Source organism: Geotrypetes seraphini, chromosome 6, assembly GCF_902459505.1.
Source record: "Geotrypetes seraphini chromosome 6, aGeoSer1.1, whole genome shotgun sequence".
NCBI lineage: Eukaryota > Metazoa > Chordata > Amphibia > Gymnophiona > Dermophiidae > Geotrypetes > Geotrypetes seraphini.
The window spans coordinates 45,985,376-46,013,063 of record NC_047089.1 but is presented as its reverse complement, the minus strand read 5'-3'; the positions used below and the strand labels follow the sequence as shown (position 1 = coordinate 46,013,063).

The 27,688-nt window shown below is 45.2% G+C and overlaps 1 protein-coding gene across 1 annotated transcript in view; it reads left to right on the top strand.

Moving 5' to 3' along the window:
- LOC117362361 (phospholipid-transporting ATPase IB-like) overlaps window positions 1-27,688 on the top strand; it is a 201,090-nt gene that overhangs the window by 87,434 nt on the left and 85,968 nt on the right. The window contains exon 3 of the mRNA XM_033948632.1: window positions 18,650-18,749. Within this exon, the coding sequence (XP_033804523.1) occupies window positions 18,650-18,749 (100 nt within the window). The remainder of the gene's footprint in view (window positions 1-18,649; window positions 18,750-27,688) is intronic.

Below are 27,688 nucleotides of genomic sequence, written 5' to 3'. Positions count from 1 at the left end.
GGGGGGAGAAGGACGCTGAAAGGAAATGGGGAAGAGAGAGTAGGGAGAAGACGCTGGCAGGGAAGAAGACAGATGCCAGACTATGGGGGGAGCGGAGAGAGAAGAAGATGGGTGCCAGACCAATTTGGAAGGGGGAAGAAAGGGAGAGGCACAGTAACAGAGCAAATGGAAGATGCAGAAGGAAGAGAGACAGTGGATGGAAGGAATTGAATGAGAACATGAGGAAAGCAGAAACCAGGCAACAAAGGTAGGAAAAGAATTCTATTTCTTTTTTTTTTATTTTGCTTCAGGATAAAGTAGTATATTAGTTGTGTTGATAAAAATTTATAAACATTAGAGGCTCTGGTAGAAACCCATTTGCAAAGTATGTATTCTTCCCAATTAATATTTTCAAATTAATAAAGTCTTTTTGCTTATTTGTAAATGGGTTTCTACCAGAGCCTTTAATTCAGTAGCATAATTAAATGAAATAACTATTTCTGAAGTTTATATGGACGGGCGGGGACGGAGGGGATTCCTCGCGGGGACGGGTGGGGACGGAGGGGATTCCTCGCGGGGACGGGTGGGGACGGAGGGATTCCTCACGGGGACGGGTGGGATTCCTCACGGGGACGGGTGGGGACGGGTGGGACTTTGGCGGGGACGGGTGGGATTTCTGTCCCCGCGCAACTCTCTAGGTGACTCCGTGTGGTCCCTCCGTCTACCGTATTTGCCTCCATGGCTGCGTGCCGCGCCTCGTCATGAAGTGAAGAGGAGGAAGTGACAGGACTGCAGCGCGCGCACGTGACTCCGCGCAAGGAAACACAGGCAGCTTCCCTCATCCCTCCCTAACGGAGACTGCAGGAGTTTGTTCACGGCCAGAACATCCAAAAGTGAGACACGCAGACAGGTTTCTTTTGCTGTGAGCAATACCACTTACTGTATATAAAGCCTGTTTAAAATGCATACGGTATATAAACAATGGTTTCACATTGTCAAGTCCCCTCTGATGCTGCACTACAGAATAATCTCTTTACTGTGTTTCCCTGATGGAGAACATTGGGGACATTAAATGGTACAATATATGGTATGATGGATAAAGCTGGCCATACACGGTACGATTTTTCGGCCGACCGATTCTTCAGCCGACCGTTTTCTTCCTCCAACGAACGCATTGCGAACGTACCTATCGCGAACGTAATAAAATTCTGTTTTTTTTCAACAATAACTGTGTACTGTAGTCTTCTTCATGGGTAAATAAGGCATCCCCCCGAAAATAAGCCCTAGAGCATATTTTGGCCTTCCAAAAAAATAAGACAGTGTCTTACCATCGGGGAAACAGGGTATCATGTAAATTTGAGCCGCTCACTATGTTACATAGTTTGGCGTCATCGGCGAATAGTGGTGTTATTTTACCTTGAAGCCCCTGAGTCAGGTCCCCTATGAATGTTGAAAAGGAGCAGGCCCAAGACTGGGCCCTGCGGTACTCCACTTGTCACTTGTAACGTTTTAGAGAGGGTACCGTTAACCACCACCCTCTGCAGTCTACCACTTAGGCAATCACTGATCCATGCAGTTAGTGTTTCTCCCAACCCCATCGATTTCATCTTGCTCAACAGCCTACGGTGAGGGTTCGCTGTCAAAAGCTTTACTGAAGTCTAGGTACACTACGTCTAGGGTTTCTCCCAAGTCCAGCTTTCTTGTTACCCAGTCAAAGAAGCTGATGAGATTGGATTGACAGGACCTACCCTTGGTGAATTCATGTTGACTGGGATCCCGTAGATTCTCCTCATTCAGGATTGTGTCTAATTTACGTTTGATTAGTGTTTCCATGAGTTTACACACTATTGATGTTAGACTCACCGGTCTGTAATTTGCAGCCCCTGCTCTGCAACCATTTTTGTGCAGTGGAACAACATTAGCCGTTTTCCAGTCCAGGCGGACTCTCCCCGTACTGAGAGAGAGATTGAAGAGTACGGATAACGGTTCCGCCAGGACATCACACAACTCCCTGAGCACTCGGGGGTGTAGATTGTCTGGTCCCATAGTTTTATTTACCTTGAGTTTTGTCAGTTTGCAGTAGACGTCTCCAGGTGTGAACTCGAAATTCCGAAACGGGTCTTCCGCTCTTTGCTTTGCCTAGTCGACACTTATACTTTTTGACTTAGACCAAGTCAAAACAGGTATAAGTGCCAAAAAGGGCCGCTGAGCTGATCGCTGCAGCTCAGCGGCCCCAACAACCTGCCTCCCCCTACTGCAATGTTCGCTGCAGGAGAGATGGCTCATCTCTCCTGCCAGCGATGGTGATCACCCACCTCCATCCGAACTGCGGCACTTCGGGGTGAGCATCGCGGCAGGGTATCTCCCCTGACGGCAATCCTCACCCCAAAGTGCCGCGGTTCGGAGGGGAGTGGGCGATCACCATCGCTGGCAGGAGAGATGAGCCCTGACCGGCAACACCCCGAACCCCCGACAGCATCGGGAGCAAGAGGGAGCCCAAGCCCTCTTGTCCCGCGATCCCCAACCCCCCCTGCCGAATCCGATGGGGCCAGGAAGGAGCCCAAGCCCTCCTGGCTGGGAAACACCTCCTAACCCCCACCCCCCACTAAAATATAGGCAGGAGGGATCCCAGGCCCTCCTGCCCTCGATGCAACCCTCCCACGACCACCTGAGAAGCTGCTGACTTTTTCGCTGGCTTACCAGAAGGAGCAAGAGGTTATGATGCCAGGGTCGATGTCAGTACATCGGAGGACGTCGGTGCCTTCGATGCCGATGACTTGGATTTTGATGGATGTGAAGGTTCCTCCCTTTCTATGCCGGCACCGAACAATTGCTGTTGTTGAAGAAGGCAGCTTTTTATGGTGCGTTTCTTGAGAGTAGAACTCGCGCAAGTGTCAATGCGATGTTCCAGTCCAAGGCACTAAATGCACCAGCTATGAGAATCGGTGACGGAAATTGTCCTCTGGCATTTGCCACACTTCTTAAACCCCATTAACGGATGGGACTTTGATGGAAAGACCACCTCAGCCAAATCAAAAGCAAAAAGCTGTCTCGAGAATGGAGACCCCGCCATTGAAGCACCCGAAGGTGAAAAAACAAGGAAAAATAATTTTTTTTTTTTTTTAAACAGAACGAAGTAGGTATGAAAAGAAAATAAAAGAAGATAGAAAGAAGTAGTACATAAACACATGAGCGGGAAGGCAAGGTAAAAAAGAATGAAAGTTCAAAAGCACGACTTCTTAGCTCTGCAGTAAACTAAGAACTGAGGAGCCATGTGCCTATGTAAGGTGGGAATGCACTCGCGCAAGCGTAGTGCGGTCAGTTGCAAACTTTCTAAAGTTCTTAAAGTGCTGGTGCACTTTTGCAGCTGTCCATTCCGGGGCTCCATGGATGGCGTCACTCACATATGAGAATATGCTGCCTGCTTATCCTGGGATAACATAAGAACACCTCTATACTTAATACCTCTACATGGATGGGAAAAGGGGGCAATGTCTGGAAAGCAGTATATACTAATGCTCGAAGTATGGGAAGACGGGGTGGTGACAAGATGGCGGCGGTGTGAGAGTCACAGCGAAGCGGAGCAGGAAGAACCTCAATGATTGCAGGCGCCTTCTTTACCTGATAATTTTTTCCCGTTGCTCAGATGCCGCCGAAGAGGAAGGGGGTGATAAGGGCCGTTCCTTCGCCGGCCCTTTCTTTGACACCCATCCAGCAAACCATTCAGCAAACTGTTGACCGCTTCTTTGTGGCTCACTCGAAGGCAACCCGAGTTCCCGGAGGAAGTGACCCGGCTTTAGGGGAAGGCGGTGTAGAGCCTTTTCCCCTTTCGGGGATTGAAATATCTTTGTCCCCTTCGGATCCATCTACCCCCGTGTGTCTAGCTACTGCCAGGGATCAGCTGCGGGAATGACCCCGGAAGGGAATCTATGGGGCTGCCCGGTGAGGGCACTGAACCTGAACCAGCAAGTGCATGAAAGCTGAAGGAATTAACATCAACACCTACACCAACGGAGGCTTCCTTAGGAGATATTTGGTTACTCCTACAACGGCTGGAGGCTTCTATGGTTCAAAGTACTGAGGAGGTAACAAACATTAACTCTAAGATTGATACTTTAACTAAAACTATTGACTCAGTTAAACTGGACTTCTCAAGCCAAAACAAACAGAAACAGGAAGATATACAGTAGCTTCAAATGTTTAAAACAGCAATAATTAAAGATAATTCCTCTATACATAGAAAACTAGAGCAATTTGAAAATTATAATAGGAGATTGACTATTCGTATTTTGAATTTCCCAATTTCACCTGGTATTCCGCCTATTGATTTCTTCAAAAGATATTTGATTGAGAATTTGGGAATTTCTTCTGACAATATTCCTCCTTTAAATAAGATTTACTATATGCCGAATAAAAAGACTCCTCAAAAGAATATGGAGAAAAATAATGGACAAGAGGAACAGATTGATTTTGCTAATGTTACTGCTCTTCTAGAACAAACTCTGAATCCAGATACTGAGAGAACTACGCTTCTAATATCTTTTGTTTTTGAGCAAGATTTAAACATGATCTTAAGATTATATTTTAAAAATTCTCAAAAACTATTTGGAGCACAACGTATCTGGATTTATCCAGATGTTTCCAAAGTGACTCAAGAGCGAAGGAAAGATTTTCTATCCTTACGTCAAGAAACTCTTAAATTGGGTGCTACATACCTATTAGCTTATCCCTGTAAATGTTCGGTGAGGTATTTGGGAACCAGTATGTTTTTTTCTTTTCAGACCATTTGAAGGAGTTCCTAAGAGTCAAAAAGATCACCAAGGATTGATTTAGTATGGAATATAATTGGAAGGTAGCCATGCCTCACTAAGCCTTTTCCTCTGAAATTAATTCTTAATTTATGTCTCCAATATTATTTGATTATCACACCCCCTCTTTATTGTGGTCTAAGGAAGGGATAAATGTTTTATTTGAATATGTTTTTGTTTTTCCAATAATTGGCGAAGATTGTTTCTTTCTCTGTGTTGCATGGAACAAGATTACTCTTGTAAATTGTAGTTAAAAATTAAATAAAGAATTTAAAAAAAAAAGAAGTATGGGAAACAAGATTCTGGGTCTAGAAGCTGTGATGGAAGAAGAGGAGTTGGTTATAGTGGCGTTTACAGAGAACCATGACTGGGATGTAGCAATACCAGGCTATAATCTGTTCAGGAAAGACAGGGTAGGAATAAAAGGAGGAGGAATAACGTTATACAATTTCAGGATCAGCAGGGCAAGAAAGAGGAACTGTGGATTGATTTGGAAAGAGGGAATGGTGAATATATTTACATTGGTGTGATATTCAGGCCTCCTTCACAGACGGAAGAAGTAGATAAAGATTTAATAGTAGACATTCAGAATATATCTAAAAAAGGGGAAGTCTTGTTAATTGGTGATTTTAACATGCTGGATGCTGATTGGGGTATCCCTATTGTGGGGGTCTTCTAGAAGTAGGGAGAGCCTGGATTCTCTACAAGGAGAACTGTTCCAGCATTTGGTAATGGAACCCAAATGCAATGGGGTTATATTGTACTTAGTGCTTACAAATGGGGAAAGTGTTTCTGATGTTACAGTGGGTGATCATCTGGCATCCAGTGATCACTACATGGTACGGTTTAATATTAAGATGGGTATAGAGAGGGCTCATTCAAAAGCAAAGGTTCTAGACTTTTAAAAAACTATTCGGATGGGGGTTTACGTCAAGGAATTATTGTCTGGGTGGGAACGTCTGGAAGGAGTGGAAATGCGGTGGGCAAAACTGAAAGCAGTGATTGTAAGGGCGACAAATTTTATTATGAGGCAAGTTAAGTAAAATTAAGAGGAAAAGAAGGCCGCTTTGGTTCTCAAAAGTAGTAGCTGAGAAGGTAAGGAATAAGAAATTAGCTTTCATAAACTGCAAAAGATTGCAGAAAGAGGAAGACAAGCAAAAATATCTGGAAAAGTTAAGAGAGGCTGGCTGTGTAGTCAGGAAAGCAAAGATGCAAATGGAAGAAAAAATAGCTGGCATGGTAAAACGGGGCCAAGAAAGGCATTCAGTAATGTTTATACTCAAAGAAACTCCACACAGGATCTGCCAACAGGCTGGAAAAATCTGTAATGAGAATGACTGAGGCAGAAAGGAGCAGGCTACTCCAAACAACCGAGTGAAGACAGAAAGGGCGGGTCGTATGGAATCCTCCAGGTACTAACAGAAAGAAGATTATCAAAGGAAGATTAACCTAATCTTCCATTCTGTTATGACCCTTTCAGATTCCGTATGCTAGGTGACATACCAAAGCCACGGTAGCTAGGGAGGGACAGAAGAGCCTGCCCACAAAACCAAAGTCCTGAAAAACAGCATCAGAACATGCCACCACATCCATTTGGTAAAACCAGATAAAAGTATTAAGAGAGGACCAAGTAGCTGCCCTGAAAATTTAATCAGGATGAATCGCTTGAGATACCACCCATGAAGCAGCCACACTTCTCGTCAAGAGTGCTGTAAGCAAAATTGGCAGCTGTGTGTCACAGAAATGGCTCTTCGAATCCATCAAGTAATCAAGGACTTGGACAGCAGCCTACCACAGTGAGGCACAGCAGTGAGAACAAAAAAGTGATCAGACAGCCCAGAACTCAATTCATCCTTTCCAAATAAAGAAGCAAGATCCTCCGGACATCTAATTTGCGGAAGATCTGATCTTCGCTCTTCGAACTTGTCGTATGAAATGCAGGCAATCTAACCTCCTGATTGACTCGGAAAGTCGAGACCACGGTTGACAAGAAAAAAGGTACAGTATAGAGGAAACACCCGCATCTGTAATACGGAAAAAAGGATGTCTGCACAAAATAGCAGAAACTCCAAAATACACCATGCTAAGACAACGGTGACCAGAAAAACTGTTGTGAATGTCAGGTCCAGAAGAAATACATCCTATAGTGGTTCAAAGGGAGCCTCATCAAGACCTTGTAAAACGATGTCAAGAGTCCATGAAGGGAAAGGAAAATGCAAAGAAGGATGTGGACAAAACGTTCTCTTCATATACCTGGTCAGATCTGAAAGAGCAGTAAGTAAACTAGCTCCTCTGCGTGTTCGAAAACACATAAAGCCTGCAACCTGAACTTTCAGGGAGGCCACTGCCAGATTTCTGACTAAACCCTCCAGAAGGAAAACCAGGACTACCTAACTGGGAGCCTGCTCCAGCTCCACCTAATTCCTAGCACTCCCCTGTGATAAAAGCCTACCAGGCTTTGGCAGAAGAAGCCAAAGTAGAGGGTACTTCGAGCGCAAGAGTCGAGATAACTACCTACAAATAACTGCTCATCATTAAGGCTGAGCGCTCAAGAGCCATGCCCACAAGACCAAATGCCAAGGGTTCTGACAGAGAAGATTCCTGATGGAGAAGATATCGATGAAAAGGGAACCGGAGCTTCATGTCCCACTAAAGACATACAAGAACTGCAAACCATGGGCAGCGAGGCCAATCCGGAACTACTAAAAACACCAAGCTGGGATGTCGCTGCCTAGTGGATGACTCGACCAACCAGAGACCCCAGAGGGAACATCATACACCTGTGAGCCAGCCAGGGCCAAACCAAGGCAACAGGCCCTAGCTTCCACATTGTTTATCAACTGAAAAGGCATCTGGCCTTCGAGAATTCTGCCGAAGCCAACAAGACCCACCGGGGATAATCCCAGCTCTTGTAAGAGCAGATGGAATGGCTCCAGCGAGAGGAACATACTCCCGAGACCAGGAACTGTTGGCCGGGGAAGACTGCCAGATCATTTTCGACTCCGGCCCCATGGGATGCCGAGAAAGACAGAAGAAGCTCTTCAGCTCAGTGAGTCATCAATATTTCTGACCCAAAGAGAGAGAGCACTTGAAAACCTGCACCATGCCAGAATCCACCTCAGGCTGTTCAGACCTGCCAAAAAGCAGGATTCAGGAAATAAAAGCATAGACACAGATTTAGAAGGTCGGAAAAAGTTGTCTGGGGATAACATTGTTCTGAAACCAGAAACCAGACCCCAGAGCTGTGAACAGAATAGAAAAGGCACAGGGGAATGGACTAGAACCAAAGCCTGGAAAGTGGAAAATCCAAATGGAGTTCTTTCTCAGCATTAGCCGTAAAGAGGCGGACAGAAGCCTGCTGAAAATGTGAAGAAGGATCAGCACCTCCAAGTCTGGATGCTCAGGGCGGCCGAGGAGACCAGTCTCAGCAAAGGCATCAGCCAGATCCAAATTAAATACAGTGGTAGGAGACAGAAGAAACATAAAATCTGCATGGCAACAACTGCAATCGAGGGTTGGCACGGCCAGACAAGAGAGTTCCTGAAAAGAAAGTTTCGCCACAGATGCCTTAGACCAAAAAAGCTCCGATGTACCCACTCGCTGCATCAAACTAGTGGGGTCTGAGGATACGCCGCTCAGAGGAGCCGAATAAAATCCTAAAAGGCCCACTCCACAACCATGGCAGGGCACTGTTGAGGTACATGTGGTGCATCAAAAGAGTCCCCAGACTTGGAATGCAGGCAAACTGCAAGACTCCAAAACGGTCCATGGACGTGATTTTCTTAGGAAGGCACAGACCCAGGCTGGCTACCCAGCCCGAGGACACTGAGGAGGTGAAGTTCGAAGGAGGGGACCTAAGACAACTGGGCCGATTCCGGTTGGCCCGGCGCCTCAAGCCCTACCTGTGGGCAGGGTTTGAGCTGCCTGGGCCAATCAGGCCCTAAGGCCAGCCATTCCGGAGATGGCTGGCCTGTCGGACGGACGGGCTTGACACCCGTCTGACCTTCAGGTTGACTCCACTATTGATGCTTTTCCATCAACTACAGAGGCCTATGACTCTGCTGAGCCAAAATCTCCATGGACTCCTCCTAGAGAGTCATTTCCTAGAGAGATACTTTCCTTTACTCACTTTATTAGGCAATTGGGGTAAAGATTTGTCTGTTAAGCTGGAGGCAGACTCAAAATACGGTGCTGAATTCTTGGAGACTATAGATTATAAACATGCTCCTAAAGAGTTTATTAAACATCCTATGCATGAAATTCTAAAAGATACCCTTCATAAGAATTGGGAATCTCCTCTTTCAGTTCCAGTTGCTCCTAGATAATTGGACTCACTTTATAGAATTATTCTCTTTCCAGGATTTGACAAGCCTGAACTGTTTCACCAATCCCTGGTGGTGGAGTCCACTCTAAAAAAGTCTACCCCCATCCAAAGTTTACGCCTCAGTTCCACCTGCTTAAGAAGGACGTACTATGGACAGATTTTGTAGACGCCTTTATCAAAATTCCATGTTGTCAAGTCGCATCAACAATTATACTTTTTATTTTACATGTTATCTAAAACATTTAATAAAGCAACTGCCTGATTTCCAGAAGTACCTTCCTTCACATCGTAAAAAGGACTTCCAACACATAGTCTCCACCCTTCTTCAATCACGGCAACATCTGGTTCAGTCTGCTTATGACTCCTTTGAATTATCTTCTCGAGATTCTTCCATGTTTGTGGCCATGAAGATTAGCATGGCTTAGAATTGCTGATATGGATGTTAATCTCCAAGATCGATTGGCTGATATACCCTGTCTGGGGGATGAACTTTTTGGAGATTCAGTTGAGAATGCCACTCAAAAACTCTGTGCTCATGAAAAGTCTTGGGATTCCCTAGTAAAATCAAAACCCAAGCCATCTTCTTCGTGATCGTATAAACCTACTACCTCCTATCAGAGATGTTTATCGGCTAAACCATCTGCTGCTCCCAGACCACAGCAGAAGAAACAGAAGTTTCAAGTTTATTGTATATTTGATTAATCGCTTACTCAAATTTCTAAGCGATGAACATATCATTAAAATTACATATAAGTAAGGGGGCAGCAAAACAAGGAGAAACTAAACATACGTAACATGTTAAAGACTAACAGTATAAACATGTAAAACGAGAGGAAAGGGTGGGTAGAGAAATACAAATTGCAGATAGGAAAGAAGACAATTATGGTAAAAAACAATAGAGGGGAATAAACAATGAACCTTAAAAATGTTATGGAAATGAAATGAAACTCCTAACCAAGTTTTTAAGTATCAAAAGCATCTTTGAAAAGAAAGCTTTTTAGTTTGCTCTTAAATTTATCTAAATTGTTTTCTTCTCTTAAATAAATGGGGAGGGAGTTCCATGTTTGAGGAACTGTAACAGAAAAAATGAAATGCCGCCGTGTATTAATAATTTTAAGTGAGGGAATAACTAATAAATGTTGATAAATAGACCTCAGTAATCTGGTTGGGGTATAGGGAATCAATGATGTGTAAATGAAAGCCGGAGTTTTATATAACAGAGACTTGAAGGTAAGCAGACTTAATTTATACTGTATACGATGCGCGACTGGGAGCCAGTGCGCTTTCTTAAAAAGGGGAGTGACGTGATCAAATTTCTTAGCTCTCATTATAAGTTTAATTGAGGCATTTTGAATGATTTGCAAACGTCTAATTTCATTTTGGGCTATTCCCTTGAGTAGGGCATTGCAATAATCGATTTTTGAAATAACCAAGGAGTGAATTAGAATATTAAGAGATTTTGGACATAGAAATTTAGATACTAAGCGGATTTGACGAAGTCTGTAAAGGTGGATTTAACAATATTACTAATGTGATTATGATAGATTAATTTATCATCGAAGATAACCCCTAAAATCTTTATGTTACTTAACACCTGTAAAGTGGTACCCTTAATAGAGATTGGAAAATAAGTTTAGAACTGTCTTTCCAGGGAAAGAACATGACGTTTGATTTATTGACATTAAGGACTAATCTGTTAGCATCGAGCCACTGGTGAGTCTTCTCAAGTTTCCTATTGATTGCTATTGTTTCAAGAGAGTTAGAAGCAACGTTCTCAAAAACCTCAACAGTCTGTTCCTTCTAAATCTACTCAGTATTTTTGACCAGTTTCTCGAGAGCATAGTTTCAATCCAGTTACCTCTGCCTCTCCCTCTATCAATCGGAGGTTGTCTTCAACTTTATTTTCATTGTTGGGAGTTGATTACATCTGACCTCTGGGTTCTCAACATCATTCAAGAAGGTTACTCCCTTCACATTCTCACCATGCCTCCAGAACGTCCTCCAAGAGAGTCTTCTTCCAATCTCCTTCAGCCCTCCCTTCTTCAGGGATTGATTCTCTACTGCTTCTCAATGCCATCGAGAAGGTTCCTCTGGAACAACAGAACAAGGAGTTTTACTCTTGTTATTTTCTTGTTCTGAAGAAGACGGATGGTCTTCGACCAATATTGGATCTCAGAGCTCTCAACAAATTTCTTGTCAAGGAAAAGTTTTGAATGTTATCACTGGAACTTTATATCCCCTATTGAATTGTAATGATTGGCTATGCTCTCTAAACCTCAGTGAGGTTTACACTCTTATTCCAATTCATCCAGAATCCAGGAAGTACTTTATATTTCGAGTGGCACATCACCACTATCAATACAAGGTTCTATCTTTTGGCCTGGCATCTTCTCCCAGAGTTTTCACCAAGTGCCTGGTAGTGGTGGCAGCAGCCTTGCGATAATCAGGGCCTTCAAGTCTTTCCCTATCTAGATGACTGGCTCATCAAGGATCCTTCGTCTCAAGGTGTCCACAGTCCATGTGACTCCCTTTGCGAGGCTTCACCTGCGAATCCCTCAGTGGTCTCTGGCATCTCAGTGGTTGCAAATTTGACCCACTTTCACAACAAATTATAGTCATTACAGTGGTGGATGCATTCTTCCAATCTTTCCAGAGGGTTACTCTTTCAAACGCCTCCTCATCAGAAACTCCTGACCATGGATTCATCAACCTATGCTTGGGGAGCTCACCTGGATGGCCTATGCACTCAAGGTCTCTGGTCCACCAGGGATTGATGACATAATATAAATCTGTTGGAACTCAGAGTGATTTACAATGCCCTCAGGGCTTTTCAGCACCTTCTACAAGATCAGGTTCTCCTTGACCGTATGGACAATCAAGTAGCCATGAACTGTGTAAACAAGCAAGGAGGCACAGGGTCTCTCCTCTGTCAAGAGGTTCAAAAGATTTGGAATTGGGTGATTTCTTGAAACATCTTTCTCAGGGCGGTTTACATTCAAGGGGAGTAGAATTCTCTGATGGACAACCTCAGCCGCATTCTTCAGCCTCATGAATGGACACTGAACTCAGCAGCTCTCTATCCCATTTTTTCTCAATGGGGGACTCCTCAAGTAGATCTGTTTGCATCTTCTCATCACGTAGAGGCGGACACTTTTCTCCTGGATTGGACAAACAAGTTTCTTTATGTGTTTCCACCCATTCCTCTTGTTCTCAGAATGCTTGTCAAGCTCAAGTCGAAGTCTGCCACCATGATTCTGATAGCTCCTCGGTGGCCCAGACAACCATAGTTATCCCTTCTACTTCAATTTAGTATCAAGGAGCCAATGTTTCTGCTGATTTTTTTCCATCTTTTCTCACGCAGAGTCACGGTTCTCTTCTACATCCCAACCTTTAAGTCTTTACATCTGACAGCTTGGTATCTCTCGGGCTGAGTTCTGCTGATCCTCACCTTTCTCAGCCTGTCAGACTTACCTTACAAGCTTCCTGAAAACCAGCCACTTAGCCGTGTTATCAGCAAAAATGGACACGTTTTTCTGCTTGGTGTCTTCTTCATCACCAGGATCCAAAATCCATCTCTGTTTCCTTAATTTTGGATTATCTCCTTCATTTGTCTGACTCTGGACTCAAATCCACATCTATTAGAATCAATCTCAGTGCTATCACTGCATTTCATCAACCAGTGGATGGTAAATCTCTCACTGTTCATCCTCTGATCTCCAGATTAATGAAAGAACTTTTCAATGTCAAACCACCTCTCAGGCCACCTCCAGTGGTCTGGGATCTCAATGTGGTTCTTGCCAGGTTAATGAAGCCTCCATTTAAACCAATGTCTACGACTCATCTCAAGTATCTTACTTAAAAAGTTGTTTTTCTCATCTCTCTAACTTCTGCCAGAAGAGTGAGTGAACTTCAAGCATTAGTGGTGGATCCACCATTTACAGTATTCCACCATGACAAGGTTGTGCTTTGCACTCAACCAAAGTTCTTACCAAAGGTCGTCACTGAATTTCATCTCAATCAATCGATTATGCTTCCAGGATTTTTCCCCAAGTCTCATTCTCATCCTGGAGGAACAGCTGTTCATATTCTGGACTGCAAACAAGCATTGGCTTACTATTTGCAAAGGGCTAAATCACATAGATCATCTCCCCAACTTTTTGTCTCTTTTGATCCTAACAAGTTGGGGCATCCTGTATTCAAGAGAACGATTTCCAATTGGTTGGCTGCTTGCATCTCGTTCTGTTATGCTTAGGCTGCAACTGGAGAATTGGAACACAGCCAATAAAGTTCGAGCTATGGCAGCTTTTAGTGGCTTTTCTCCTCTCTACTCCTATTGATGAAATCTGCAAAGCTGCTACTTGGTACTCGGTTCTAGAGAATGACACGGTGGCTGTTACCCGCAGCTAGTCGCGTGTAACCTGCTGAAAAGGTGAGGGGGAAAAAAGTGCTCACTGCGGGTACGGGGACAAGGCCATCCACTGCCCCGTGGAGCAGTGAATTGCCTTGTCCCCGCAGTTAAGGGAGGGAAAATGCGCGGTCACCAATCGCGCGTGGCCCCCTCCCTCCTTCCTACCTACCCGATTCTAGCTATCTCCCTCCCTCCCCCTTACCTACGCGGCGCGTTTTGAGTAACTTCTTCAGAAAGCCGTCGGAGCCTGCAAGCAGTAGTGTGGGCGGAAGCTTCTCTGATGCAACTTCCGGTTGCGTCAGAAGAGAAGCTTCCGCCCACACATGCACGCAACTGCTTGCAGGCTCCGACGGCTTTCTGAAGAAGTTACTCAAAATGCGCCGCGAAGGTAAAGGGGAGGGAGGGAGATAGATAGATAGATTCGGATAGATAGGAAGGAGGGAGGGGGCCCTGCAAGGGGGGCTGAAGGGCGGTGAGGTGGCGAGAGGGAAGGGTGGTGGAGGAAAGGAACAGAAGCTGAAGGGGGTGGAGAGGAACATATGCTAAAAGGACATGGGGAAGACAGAGTGGGGAGAAGACACTGAAAGGATATGGGGAAGACAGAGTGGGGAGAAGACGCTGAAAGGAAATGGGGAAGACAGAGTGGGGAGAAGACGCTGAAAGGACAAGGGGAAGACAGTGGGGAGAAGACGCTGAAAGGAAATGGGGAAGACAGAGTGGGGAGAAGACGCTGAAAGGACATGGGGAAGACAGTGGGGAGAAGACGCTGAAGGGAAATGGGGAAGAGAGAGTGGTGAGAAGACGCTGAAGGGAAATGGGGAACAGAGAGTGGGGAGAAGACGCTGAAAGGAAATGGGGAAGACAGAGTGGGGAGAAGACGCTGAAAGGACATGGGGAAGACAGTGGGGAGAAGACACTGAAGGGAAATGGGGAAGAGAGAGTGGTGAGAAGACGCTGAAGGGAAATGGGGAACAGAGAGTGGGGAGAAGACGCTGAAAGGAAATGGGGAAGAGAGAATGGGGAGAAGATGCTGAAGGGAAATGGGGAAGAGAGAGTGGGGAGAAGATGCTGAAGGGAAATGGGGAAGAGAGAGTGGGGAGAAGATGCTGAAGGGAAATGGGGAAGAGAGAGTGGGGAGAAGATGCTGGAAGGGAAGAAGACAGAGATGCCAGACTATGGGGGAGAGAGGGAAGAAGATGGGTGCCAGACCAATTAGGGGGGGGTGAAGGGAGAGGCACAGAAACAGAGCAGATGGAAGATGCAGAGAGAAGACAGACAGTGGATGGAAGGAATTGAATGAGAAAATGAGGGAAGCAGAATCCAGACAACAAAGGTAGAAAAAATTTTCCTATTTATTTATTTATTTTGCTTTAGGATAAAGTAGTATATTTATTGTGTTTATAAAAATGTATAAACAAAGGCCTGCCAGCTGAACATCTCTTTCTTTAGTTCAGCAGCCAGAACTTTGATTTATAAGAAAGGAATAAACTAAATATTGCAGTACTGAGGCTTGTATGGATGCTGCGGGGATGGGGCAGGGACAGTGGTTGTGGGGATGGGGACGGGGCAGTGACATGGATGGTGGTCTCGACAAATTTTTTCCCTGTGTCATTCTCTACTCGGTTCATACATTCACCTCTCATTATTGTCTGTAAACTTTTTGCAGATGGGATGGGCACTTTGGTCAAACGTATTACAAAATTTATTTTCCTAAAACAAGGCCAACACTCCCACCATCCCATTCTGGTTAGCTTGGAGAATATGAGAATATGGTGCTTCTTGTCCTGGGATAAAGCACAGTTACTTTCCGTAACAGGTGTTATCTAGGGACAGCAGGTAGATATTATTTGACCAGTCAGGCTTCGGGCCTGCCAAGGTCCCTATGAAAGCTGGAAGAAAGGGTGGCAAGAATCCCAAAAAGGGGATTGCCAAGGCCAACTCCCAGTACCAATCTGCCCCGCTTGAGGATGCCACTGGCCCTGAATGGGGGGAAGAGGAAGCCCTGCACAATCACTACCATCCACACAGCAGGGCTAGGACCATAGATTTTAAACCTAGTCCTAGGAATAGAGAGGAAGATTATTGCCCTAGTGTCCACCAGGGGAGCCAGAGAGAAACCCAGGTGAGAGCTGGCTCAGTCAGAGCAGGGGGGGGGGGCTCTCCTCTTGAAAAACCAATAGATCTGAACAAGCTGGTAGGCAGGTTAGGGAGGAAGCTCAGACCTCTCCCTAAAGAAGAGCTTCCTAGCTCAAGCATGGGTAATACCTGTGACCCCATGGAAGTGGAGGAGGCTGGACCCACTTCAGAGTGCAGACTAGGAGATGCCAATGGAGCTGCAAGGAGAGTTGGTCTCTGAGGGCTTGTAGGCGGCTCCTGAGCCGATGGAAGTAGGCTTAGCAGCCATTTGCAAAGACTGAGCACAAAACTGTGAGTTTTCTTTTTTTGTTGCTATTGTTGGCTGAGGTTGTTTTGTTTTCCAGCCACTTTCATTGACTGCTTGAACTGTGGGATTGTTTTGCTATTTTGATTCTCTGCACATTTTGTTAAGAAGCTGGGAGTGCTTTTGTGGGGAGAAGTTTACCAACAACTGGGATGGATTTTGTAAGCTGTTTATGAGCTTTTGTCAGGCAAACTTGAGGCACTCCCCTAGACCCAGCAGTGCTAGAGGATAAGCTGGAGGCTTTGCTGTGTAAGACTATGAGTGTTTGGTGCATCATAGTAGGGAACTGAACTTTCTTGAAACCTGCTAGGAGTAGGCTTTTGGAAGCCTTATTGTAAGAAGCTCTGTAGAGAGTAAAATCACAGAGCGGATTATTGACTTTGGTGAGGAGAAATCCTGAACTCACCCAGAATTTTCTCTTTGGGATTTTTTTTGTTTTGCAAGTTGCATTGTTTTGGGATTTTACCATTTTGTTCATTCTGACGATTAAATTTTCTTTTGAAAACCGAACCTGGATCTTTATGCATTGGTTCTGTATTTTGGTTTTATTCATATTGATGCAGTGCCTTCAGGGTGACTCTATACTGGGTCACATGCCGGTGCAGTTTTTGCTATAACCACTAGGGGCATTGAGGAGTGTAAGCTGAAGATTCTAGTGCCAGTTACAATTGTCACAACCTACCAACCTCCCCTGGTTGGCTTCTTAGTTCTGGCTTACTGAACTGAGGAGCCGCACGCCTATGTCGGGCGGGAAGGCACTTGTGCATGCATGGTGCGGTCATCGCAAACTTTCTAAAGTTCTTAAAGTGCTGGTGCACTTTTGCAGCTATCCATACCGGGGATGACGTCACCCACATGTGAGAATATCTGCCTGCTGTCCCTGGATGACAAGTAACTGTGCTTTTTCCAACATTTCATAATAATAATAATAATTTATTTTTATACCGCTATACCAAAAAAGATTCAAAGCGGTTCACAACATGGTAAAATACATACAATCAAAATAGAGGTAACATAAGAAACAATCATTTAAAATTGGAATACATCAATTAAGAAACAGTAAAATTAAAGTACATCAGATAAGGAATAAAATGAGTTAAAAAGTTATAATTCTAGGATGTAGACATGTTGAACAGACAGGTCTTTAATGTTTTCCTAAAATCAAAATAGGAAGTGGCCTCTAATATAAGCTTCCCAGCCACATATTCAGTTTAGCGGCCTGGAAGGAAATAATTCTATCCAAAAACTTCTTATATTGGCAGGATTTTAAAGGGGGATAGTTGAATAGATTTATTCTACATGTACTCTTGTTAAGATAATTCAAGCAGAAGTGGGCATAGGCATTGAATGGGCATTGGAGCATTTTGCTGTGTGGCACGCGGCTGTGCGGCTTTGTAAAAGGGGACGTAAAGTAAGGCAATTTTCTAAAAGTTCATTTCCATGGGAAAGGTCCTGTTTTTACCTGGGAAAATGACTTAGAAAATTAGTGTCTATGAGGTAGTTTTTTAAACTTCCCACATTGTTGCAAAGTCTGCTGGTACTTTTTACATGGGGCCCTTGCTCTAGTTTCCAAAGTGAAAGTAGGTTCATTATTTCATTTTGAAAACTGCACAAGAAAAAATGTACTTGCAGACAGTTGTACCCTCTCCCCCCCCTTTTCTTTGGTACTTTTTAACCCAATGTTATTATTTAAAGTTTGTATTGTATTGTTCATTCTGTATTTTTTAATGAATGTATTTTAAATTGTTCATCGCTTTGAAATTTGACTAAGCGATCAATCAAGAGATCTATTAAACTTGAAACTTGCATACTTTTGACTATACAAGTGGTACATGTCTTGTTGCTATCCATGTCCTTATTGATTTATGGAAATTCTTCTGCTGACTTTGTGGAACAATACAAATACATTATCGTGCGCACAGACCTCTAACTTCTGTATAAGACGCCTAGAGTTGTGTGGTTACATCAACGCTTGTAGCCAATGTACACGCAAAGTTAATTGAATAGGTCTAAGCACCGATAATTGGCAATTAACATTTTATAACTGATGCTAATTGGACTTAATTGAAAGTTATGAGCATGTATCAGAAAGTGTTGTCATGTTCAGTGCATGAATCTAAAAGGGGGCATGGTTAAAGGGTGGATTGTGGGATTTCTTTTAAGTTAATGCACAAGTTTTTAGCTTATATGCCAGCGTGTGTACAACCTAGGTGCAAACATTTAAGCCAGGTTTTTCTTGGCCTAAATGGGTGTGCCTAAAAGTTATGATGCATAACTGGCACTAAGATTGATTCTATAGGTTGCACTTAACTTTTATAGAATTGTGCTTGGCGCTGTACTAGTCAGTGCCAATTTTTTAGGCATGATTATTTAGAATCAGACCCAGAGTGGGCAAATTTCAACTGGCACATTTTCCCAGGCAAAGTGCTGTTTTATTCACATGAATGACTTTTGAAAATTGCCCTCTGTACAACATTGCTTACTTCTTGTATACATTTATACAAATTATGATATAATAAGTAAAACTTGGAAGTTCTGTTCTGCAAAACTGCTCAAATTGGGTTCATTGTTTCTAAAATACTAATTCACTTGAATCTATAGTTTCTACTTGCTTTGTCATTGTATTGCATATTAGAAACTTGTTTCACTGATTGCAGCCATTAACCAAAACCACTTTTCTTAACCCATAGCACAGCCAAATACAGTGTGTTAACATTCCTACCTCGATTTCTATATGAACAGATACGAAGGGCTGCCAATGCTTTCTTCCTCTTTATTGCCTTATTGCAGGTAAAGATTTCATTAAATTTCATTCATACTGTGTATATATATATCTGTTCTTTTGCAAAATACTGTATTATTCAATTTTGGAGATCCTTACTTTGTAGCTGGGATACTCCTATTGAGTATATAAGAATGTGCTCATCCTGTGTCATTCCACTGTTTTTTTTTTTTGTTCATTATATTTATTCAATTATTAAACCCTTTCACTCAAGACTTCTTGATTCACATGTCCGACCTTAACTTCACCCCTTTGTTTTCAGACCCTACTCCCTTTAAAGGCCATCCAATAGATATGATCTTTATTTCATCATCTTATAAATCCAACTTTTCTAATCCTTTATTACTTCATGTACCCTGACCATTGTTTCATTTTGACTTATTTTCTTTCCATAACCAACCATAATTCACCACCACCTCTAACAATTCATACACGAGACTTTAGACAGCTTAAAGAAAACTAACATCTTCATTATTCCAACTTGACATCAACTCCTTCGACTGGGAAGATCCAGACAAACAAATAGAGATCTGGGACACAGCCTGCCATTCCCTCCTTGACAAAATTGCCCCAGTTTCAACTCGTATCATTTCTTCCAAAAAAAAAACCTTTGGTACAATTCATCACTTCTCCTTCTTAAATGTCAGTTTGATCAAAATCCTTGGTGTAATGATCGACAGTAAACTATCCTATCGTTTTCAGATTAGCGCAGTTGTCAAGCTGCACCTGGGCAGCCAGAATCCATGCAAGTCTTATACCCTTAATGGCGAGATCCTAGCAAAAACGGTAGCAGAACGAGACTTGGGGGTAATCGTCAGTGAGGACATGAAGTCTGCCAATCAAGTGGAACAGGCTTCATCCAAAGCAAGACAAATCATGGGCTGCATACGAAGGTGTTTCGTCAGTCGTAAGGCGGAAGTCATTATGCCATTGTATAGATCCATGGTGAGGCCCCACCTGGAATACTGTGTGCAATTCTGGAGGCCGCATTATCGCAAGGATGTGCTGAGACTGGAGTCGGTGCAAAGAATGGCCACCCGGATGGTCTCGGGACTCAAGGATCTACCATACGAAAAACGGCTTGACAAATTACAGCTATACTCGCTCGAGGAGCGCAGAGAGAGGGGGGACATGATCGAGACGTTCAAGTATCTTACGGGCCGCATCGAGGCGGAGGAAGATATCTTCTTTTTCAAGGGTCCCACGACAACAAGAGGGCATCCGTTGAAAATCAGGGGCGGGAAACTACGAGGTGACACCAGGAAATTCTTTTTCACTGAAAGAGTGGTTGATCGCTGGAATAGTCTTCCACTACAGGTGATTGAGGCCAGCAGCATGCCTGATTTTAAGGCCAAATGGGATCGGCACATGGGATCTCTTCACAGGGCAAAGGTAGGGGAGGGACATTAAGGTGGGCAGACTAGATGGGCCGTGGGCCCTTATCTGCCGTCTATTTCTATGTTTCTATGAATTGTTTTTGGAAACTCAGAATGATCAAATCCTTAGCTAACGTTCTTGATTCTCAGTCTCTTAACATTTTAATTCACTCCCTCATAATTTCCATACTCGACTACTGCAATTCTTTACTTAAAGGAGTCTGCCAAAAAGACATCCGACACTTACAATTAATACAAAACACTGCCATAAAAATTATAACAAACAAAAAAAATTTGATCATGTTACTCCTTTGTTAAAAAGTGCATACTGGTTACCAATCCACCACTGTATTACTTATAAAATAGCTTTAATCTCCTTCAAAACTATGAACACCAAGGAACCCGCTTTTATTCATTAATATCTTATTCCTCATGATCCTTTGAGAACTTTAAGATCCGCATCACAGCATCTTCATGTCTCATCCTTAAAAATCATTAGAACCCGTAGGCAGTGTTCTCCCTAGAGCGGGGGTCGGCAACCCGCGGCTCCAGAGCTGCATGCGGCTCTTTTCCACTTTTGCTGCGGCTCCGGTAGTGTGTCACGCAGGCATGCAGCTTACAAGTCCGGCGTCGCGGCGGGAAATAGCCATGCTGAGCAGTGAGCTCAGCACATACACAGATGAAAGCCTTGCTTGCTGATTGGTCCGGCGGCCCCGCCCCGCCGTGCCGCCGGACCAATCAGCAAGCAAGGCTTTCATCTGTGTAGTGCTGAGCTCACTGCTCAGCATGGCTATTTCCCGCCGCGACGCTGGACTTGTAAGGTGCACGCCTGAAAAAGAAATCATCCTGGCCGGGGTCGGTGTCATGCTCCGGAGATCTACAGCCTTCCTATCTCCCTCTCCCTTCTACCTGCTTCCGGCCACATCCCCTGCTCCGCGGCTCTCTTCGGCAACTCAGCAGCAGCGATCGACACAAGCTTCTGACGTCGGGGCCTACCCTCTGCGAGTCCCGCTTGTTTCAACTTCCTTTTTCCACAAAGGCGGGACTCGTAGAGGGAAGGCCTCGATGTCGGCAGCTTGTCTTGATCACTGCTGCTGACGAGTTGCTGAAGAGAGCCGCGGAGCAGGGGGGTGTTGCCAGGTGCAGGTAGAAGGGAGAGGGCCAGATGCAGGACTCGTGGGTGAGGGAGGAGAAAAGAGAGAGAAAGAGAGAGGGGAGGGAAACAAAAGGAAATATTTCATACTGGGCTGGGCCGGAGTGGAGGGAGGGTGGAAAGATTCTAGCTACAGGGTGCAGTAACAAAGGAAAAGGGGGGAAAGCTGAAAATGGAGATAGTGACACAAAGAAGAGAAAGGGTAAGCAGGACCTACTGAATAAGGATAGAGATACAGAGGGGACATGAAGAGGAGGTGAAATAGAGACATAGAAGTAATGCTGAAAAAGTGGGGGGGGGGGGATAAAGACATTGAAAGGGCAAATGGTGAACATGGGGTAAAGACAAGGATAGAGACAAATGAAGATTCTGAAAAAGTGGTGAGATAGGGATATAGGTGAGATGGACACAAAGAAGGGTGATGCTGGAAAATAGGTGGAATGGTAATTCTGACAGACACAGAAGGGAAATGCTGGATCAAGGAGAGATGGGGCTCAGGCTGGATGGAATGAGGAGAAATGCCTTGTTGGCCCGGAACTTCCTCTCCTACGTCAGAATTGACGTCAGGGAGCGGAATGCTGGTCAACGCGATGCTTCTGCAGGGAAAGCTTGGGATGGCGGTGGCTTGGGGGCTATTCCCCGATGGTGGTGGCAGCAAACCGAGTGGCTTGGGGGAGGGTACGGAGAAAGAAAGAAAGGGGGCAGACAGAGACAGAAAAAGGGGGAACAGGGAGACAGAAAGAAAAAGTTGGGGGAGAGAATGAGGTCTGGAGGAGAGGAAACATACAGGAGGCTGAAAGAAAGGAAGAAAGATTGGATGCACAGTCAGAAGAAGAAAGTGCAACCAGAGACTCATGAAATCACCAAACAGCAAAGGTAGGAAAAATGATTTTATTTTCAATTTAGTGATCCTGTATATAGCATTAAGATAAGAAACAATATATGCAGTGTTAGATTTGTTTTATAATGGTTTTGCGGCTCCAAGTTTTTTTTTCTTTTCGAAAACGGGTCCAAGTGGCTCTTTATGTCTTAAAGGTTGCAGACCCCTGCCCTAGAGCCTTTTAGCCGGGTATTCCACCCGGCTAATTTAGATGACCGCCCGGCTGTCATCTCAGTTGCAAATCCTGCTGCTCAGATATTTTTTTTTAAACACCCTCTCACTGGCTTGGGGATTCCCGCCTCAGCCTGACTTTTTTTCTACTGCAGAGCGGCACACAGACGGTGTACTATGGTTTTGATCCCACTACTGACTCCTTACACGTGGACCACTTGCCAGCTAACTGGCGTTTTTGTAGCTTCAGCGCGCTGTCACAAACACTCCTCAGAGCGGAGCTATCTAGTGACAAACCCTGCAATTCTGGTGTGTCCCCTTTAACCAGGGGTATCTTCAGGACTTTTTCAGTAGGCACTAGGCGACTGCCTAGGCTTGGGAGAAAAAGGGTAAGTAGGGGTTTTCAAAACACCACCAGTCAAACCACGTTCTTCAAGCAAGAATAAGATGTTTATTCTGACCTCAGCGGTCAAAAAGGTGCAACATAAAACAAAGTCACTAGCATTTCATTCAAAATAAAGTCCATTGCAAAAATAAAGAAATACCAAAACAGAAATCTCATACAGGTGGTTTTGCCTGAGATCTTGTACTCTGATTCAGAAATGCACTTTATAATGGTGTTCAAACACAATTTAAATTCTCTCCCAGCAATATTTGTTAGAGGCATGAAACAGCTGTCTTTCAGCAGTCAGGCAACGTTCAGAACAAACCCTTGTTATAAACAATATTAGATACCTCATTAGGCAGTAAGCCACAGCACAGCTTTGCAAACAGCCCAGCGTTTCTTCAGCTACCTCATGGAAGGCAAAAACAGCTGAGGACGATAAGCTAATTAGCTTTCCAGGAACGGGAGCCACAGCAGGATTTTCACAGTTCAAAAATAAACTTAAATATTCAACCCTTAGGTTCTGTTGCTCAAACTTGGCTTTAAGTAAATCCAGTGGTCAGTATTCAGGTAAGTATTGTACTTAAACCAAACAATAATAATAACGCCTAAACACATAGCAAATTCTTCAGGCTTTTCTTGCACAGAAAAAAAGCACAAGAAGAAAGAAAAAACACACTAATTGCTTCACAGTTACTCACTTCCTTTCATTCAATGTCCATGCATTCTGGCTGGCTCTCTATCATAGGGCCAGTAGCTTGTACCTCCATTCCTTCCACACCGTCAGCAATCTGGAAGTCTGAGGTAGGGAAGATTTCTTCCACCTCCTGCATAGGCCAATCTGAAACTGTTGGCTCTGCTGCTTGGCTCCACGGCTCCTGCACTGCCTTGGGCTGTGGGAGTGACTATCCCTGGTCACTCGCTCCTCCTCCTCCTCCTGCTGCTTGCCTCAGCCTGCTCTTAAGCAGCTCAGAGCCAATCCTCTTCAGCCTGTAGAGGGGGATGGGCTTTGGTTCCAAAGCAGCCTTTCTCTGCCTAGGTTTACTCAGTGCAGCTACATTCCTTCTGGCTTCTCTAGCTGCCCTTTAGCCCGGAGGCTGCTATTGCCAGTCTGCCTGCCTCTGTTCCATATCATTATTGCTTTGATTATAGGGGCAAGAGAGGGCAGCCTCAAGTTGACCCCCAGAATCAACCTGGTCAGCTCTTCTGCATTGGATCTTACCAGAGTCAAAACTAGAGCTGGTGCTGGGTTTGTCACAGCGCAGGCCACCGCACACATTGGAGACCCCAGCGGACAGATAGGCGTACGTGAGCCACTTTCACTTGAGCAACTAGTGCAGAACATGAGTAGGCTGCGTGAGAGTTTGCGACGTGTGCGCCAACGGGGAAATCCAGACATGTAGTGGCCATAACCCTATAGGAAGGCTATTCTTTATGTTATGTTCTGCTGACATCTCTGCCCTGACCAAACTCCCCTGCAGATTTACTTTGTAAAGTTCCCATTGCTGAAGCCCAGTCCCCCCCCTCATAAATATTCAGAAGTGAATGGGCGCTTCCATTAACACTCCCTCCCCGGGTCTGCCTGGCAAGAAAGTCCGAGGCTTTGCAGCTTGACTAGGCCCAGGCCCGCTCTGTACTGTTAGCGATGAGCTTGGCTGAAAGCTGCTTGACGAGCTCGGGGATCCGCTCCCACTGGCACTTGGAGCAGCAGCGCTCGATCTTTGTCTCCAGCCGGAAGTCCGACCACTTGGTGGCCATGGTGGCCGCGAGCTGCACCGGGCTGATGAGCCGCCGGGCTCCAGAGCCACTGCGTCAGAGTGCAGCTCAAAGCAGGGAGGGTGCAGCGGGGGTCGGAAACTGTCGGCCAGGTAGCAGCCTAAGAGAGTCCGAGAGGGGCGAATCGGGGGATCAAAAAGAGCGCAGGAGCAGCGAGCCATATACAAAGCCATGCTGCGAATCTGAACTTCAGCTGCAGTTTAAAAAAAAAGGATCTAATCTAAATGTAATTACGTTGAAAAACTGCTACTATAATTAACTATGTCTATAGCACTACCAGACATTCACAGCGCTGTACAGAGTCAAAAAGACAGTCCCTTCTCAAAGAGCTTACAATCTAGACACAGACAAACAGGATATTGTGGATACAGTTAAGGGGAACTATTACTGGCTGGGTTGGAGGGCAGAGGGAAAAGGCAGCCTGAATATCCTGAATTCCGCCTGGTATGAGGAACGTAGAGCCGTGGAGTTTCTGGCCTCGATGGGTCGCCATTTTCGCATGGGCACGCTGCTGAGCTGGCATAATGTGCAGTCTCACCTACAGAGCCCAGGGGGCATGAGCCTAGTTGAATTTGTCTATCAGATGTTCCAGGTTTATGACTTCTACTTCTTGCACCAGCACTATGACTGCCGGATCCAGATTGGTGGCTCCGACCAGCTGGGCTACATAATGACAGGCTTTGAGTTCATCTAGAGGGTAACAAGGCAAGACGTCTACCAGTTCTTTGTCCAACAACAGGACTCCTGTGTAGAAAGACTTTTGAAACTTTTCACTTTTTTGCCTCTTCCAGAGATTGTGCACATCATGGATATACACAAGAAAAAGCCAGAGAAGTTAGGGCCTCAGAAACACCTTGCAGCAGAAGTGACCAAGCTTGTTCATGGCAAAGAGGGGCTGGCATATTCCAAGAAATGCACAACTGCACTCTGCCACAGCAGTACGGATGCACTGGAGGCCATGAGTGATCAGGAGCTGCAGGAGCTTTTCAGAGAAGCTCCATTCATAGAATTAATGCTTGAACCTGGATTGACAGTACTGCAGTGTTCTCCCTAGCGTGTTTTAGCTGTGCGCTCCGCATCGAAGCCGCATGCCAATCCTCTTCCCTGCCCTACTCCAGGGGTGTCCAACACGCGGCCGAACAAGGAGTTTTGTGAGGCCCAGCTTCTCCCTCCCCTGGGTAGTTTTCTGGCCAGCTCCCTTGCTGCAGTTGTCTGCGGGCGTCATCGGCTCCTTGTGCGTGATTTGCGACTGTGTCAGAAGAGTTCCCTCTGATATCACAACGTCAGAGAGAAGGCTTCCGAATCAGCCATGAATCGTGTGCAAGGAGCCGACAATGCCCACAAACAACTGCAGCAAGGGAGCCGGCCAGAAAACTACCCGCCAGAGGGTGGCACAGAAGGGAGGGAATGTTTCCAGCACAGGTGCGGATTGCCGATGACCATAAAATAAATGCTTCCAGCACAGCCACGGATCGTGTGAGGAGCCAGCCATCACCACTCGCAGCTTTCACCAGAAAAACGATTGCAGCATGGGAGCAGACCAGAAGATAAATACCTGCCGGAGGGAGGCACAGAAGGAAGGGAGGGAGAAGGTCGTGTTGGGACTCGAGAGGGAGGGAGCACTTTGGATAAATGATGAAGGAAGGAGGGAGGGCGCATGAACCATAGGATTGAAGAATGGAGGGAGGGAGGGAACAGTAAGGGAGAATTGGGTGTCAGAGAGGGAAAGAGATGGTTCACATGGAGAGATGAAGAAAGAGGAGAACTAGAGAAAGAGAGAGAATTATTGGACATGGTGGTGGGAGATGCATGGGCTTGAAGAGGAGGGGAGAACATGCTGGGCCAAGGAAGCCTCTTGGACTGTTTTTTTTTTTTTTTTTAAAGTACAGAGGGGGAGGGTATTTAAAGAAGTGCCAGATAGGGCGTGGGGGGGAGAGCTTATAGGGCCAGAAACAGAGGACAGAGAGAGAGATGGTGGGCATTGGTCTGAAGGGAGAGAAGTTGGACCTGGGATGGTGTGGAGGAAGAGGAAAAGAGATACTTGAAGGGAGAACTGTTGGGAAGAGAGAGGGAGAAATGGTGGACCAGGGGGATGGAGGCAGGCAGGCATGGGGAGAGATGGGATAGGGGCAGTTGTGAATAAAAAGTGAGAGAAGTTGGATGTGGAGATGGAAGGGAGGTAGGGAGAAATTTTAGGCCTGTGGATGGAAGGCAGAAAGTTGCAGCATTCTCTTTTTTCCCTCCATTTCATTGTTCAGCATCAAAAGGGGAGGGAAGAAGAAAAACAGAAAAGAGAGGGTTCAAAATGTTGGACCATGGAGATAGAGGAGGAGAGATGGACCCATGGGAGGGCAGGAGGGATGAGGTCTGGGATAAGAAAGGGGATGGAAAGAAAGGGACAGGGAGTTATAGCCTGACCAGTGGAAAGAGAGAGGGGATTCTAAAAGTGGTGAGCCATGTGGATGAGGTCAAAACAGAGATGACAAGATGAGTGAGAAGTAGATAGAAAGAAACAGAAGGCTGGGAAAGGAGTGAGATGGGAAATGGGAGAGCTAGGGACCAAGAGAAGATGAAGAACAGCAGGCACTGGAAAGAGAAACTGCAGGCCAAGATGATGGAAAAACAAAATATCTAGACAACAAGGTTGAAAAAATTGTTTCATTTTGAATTTATTACCTGGAATATGTTAGCTTTGGGATAAGTGCATCACAATTATTTTTGTATTCAGTGGTGTAGTCATAAACAGCTGATTTAGGGGAGGGACTGGAGCTCAAAATTAGTGGATGGGCATCAAAGCTTCTCCCCGCCTGAGTGCAATTTACAAATACTAGAGCTATTGGGGATCCCCAAGCCCTGCCACCTGAAGACATCTTCCTCCAGTCTGACAACCCAAAATTTCCAAGCTTTGCAGCCAATGGCAGTATCCATGAAAGCCAAGGTTTTTTTTTTTGGGGGGGGGGGGACAGGGAGGAGGGAAGGCAGCAACTTTGCAATATTGCTGCCAGCTCCAGAACTTGGGAAATTGGAGGGGAGGAGGTGGCCATCAGTTGGTGAAGCTTGGGGATCCCTACTAACTACAGCAGGGGAGTTGTTCATCTTGAGGGAGCCTAAGCTCAAAGTGGGAAGCCCAAAAAAGCTGTAATATTTACCCTGACTGAACGATCCTCCACGTGCGTCGATGACAGCTGATGCAGCATCCCCGCTTT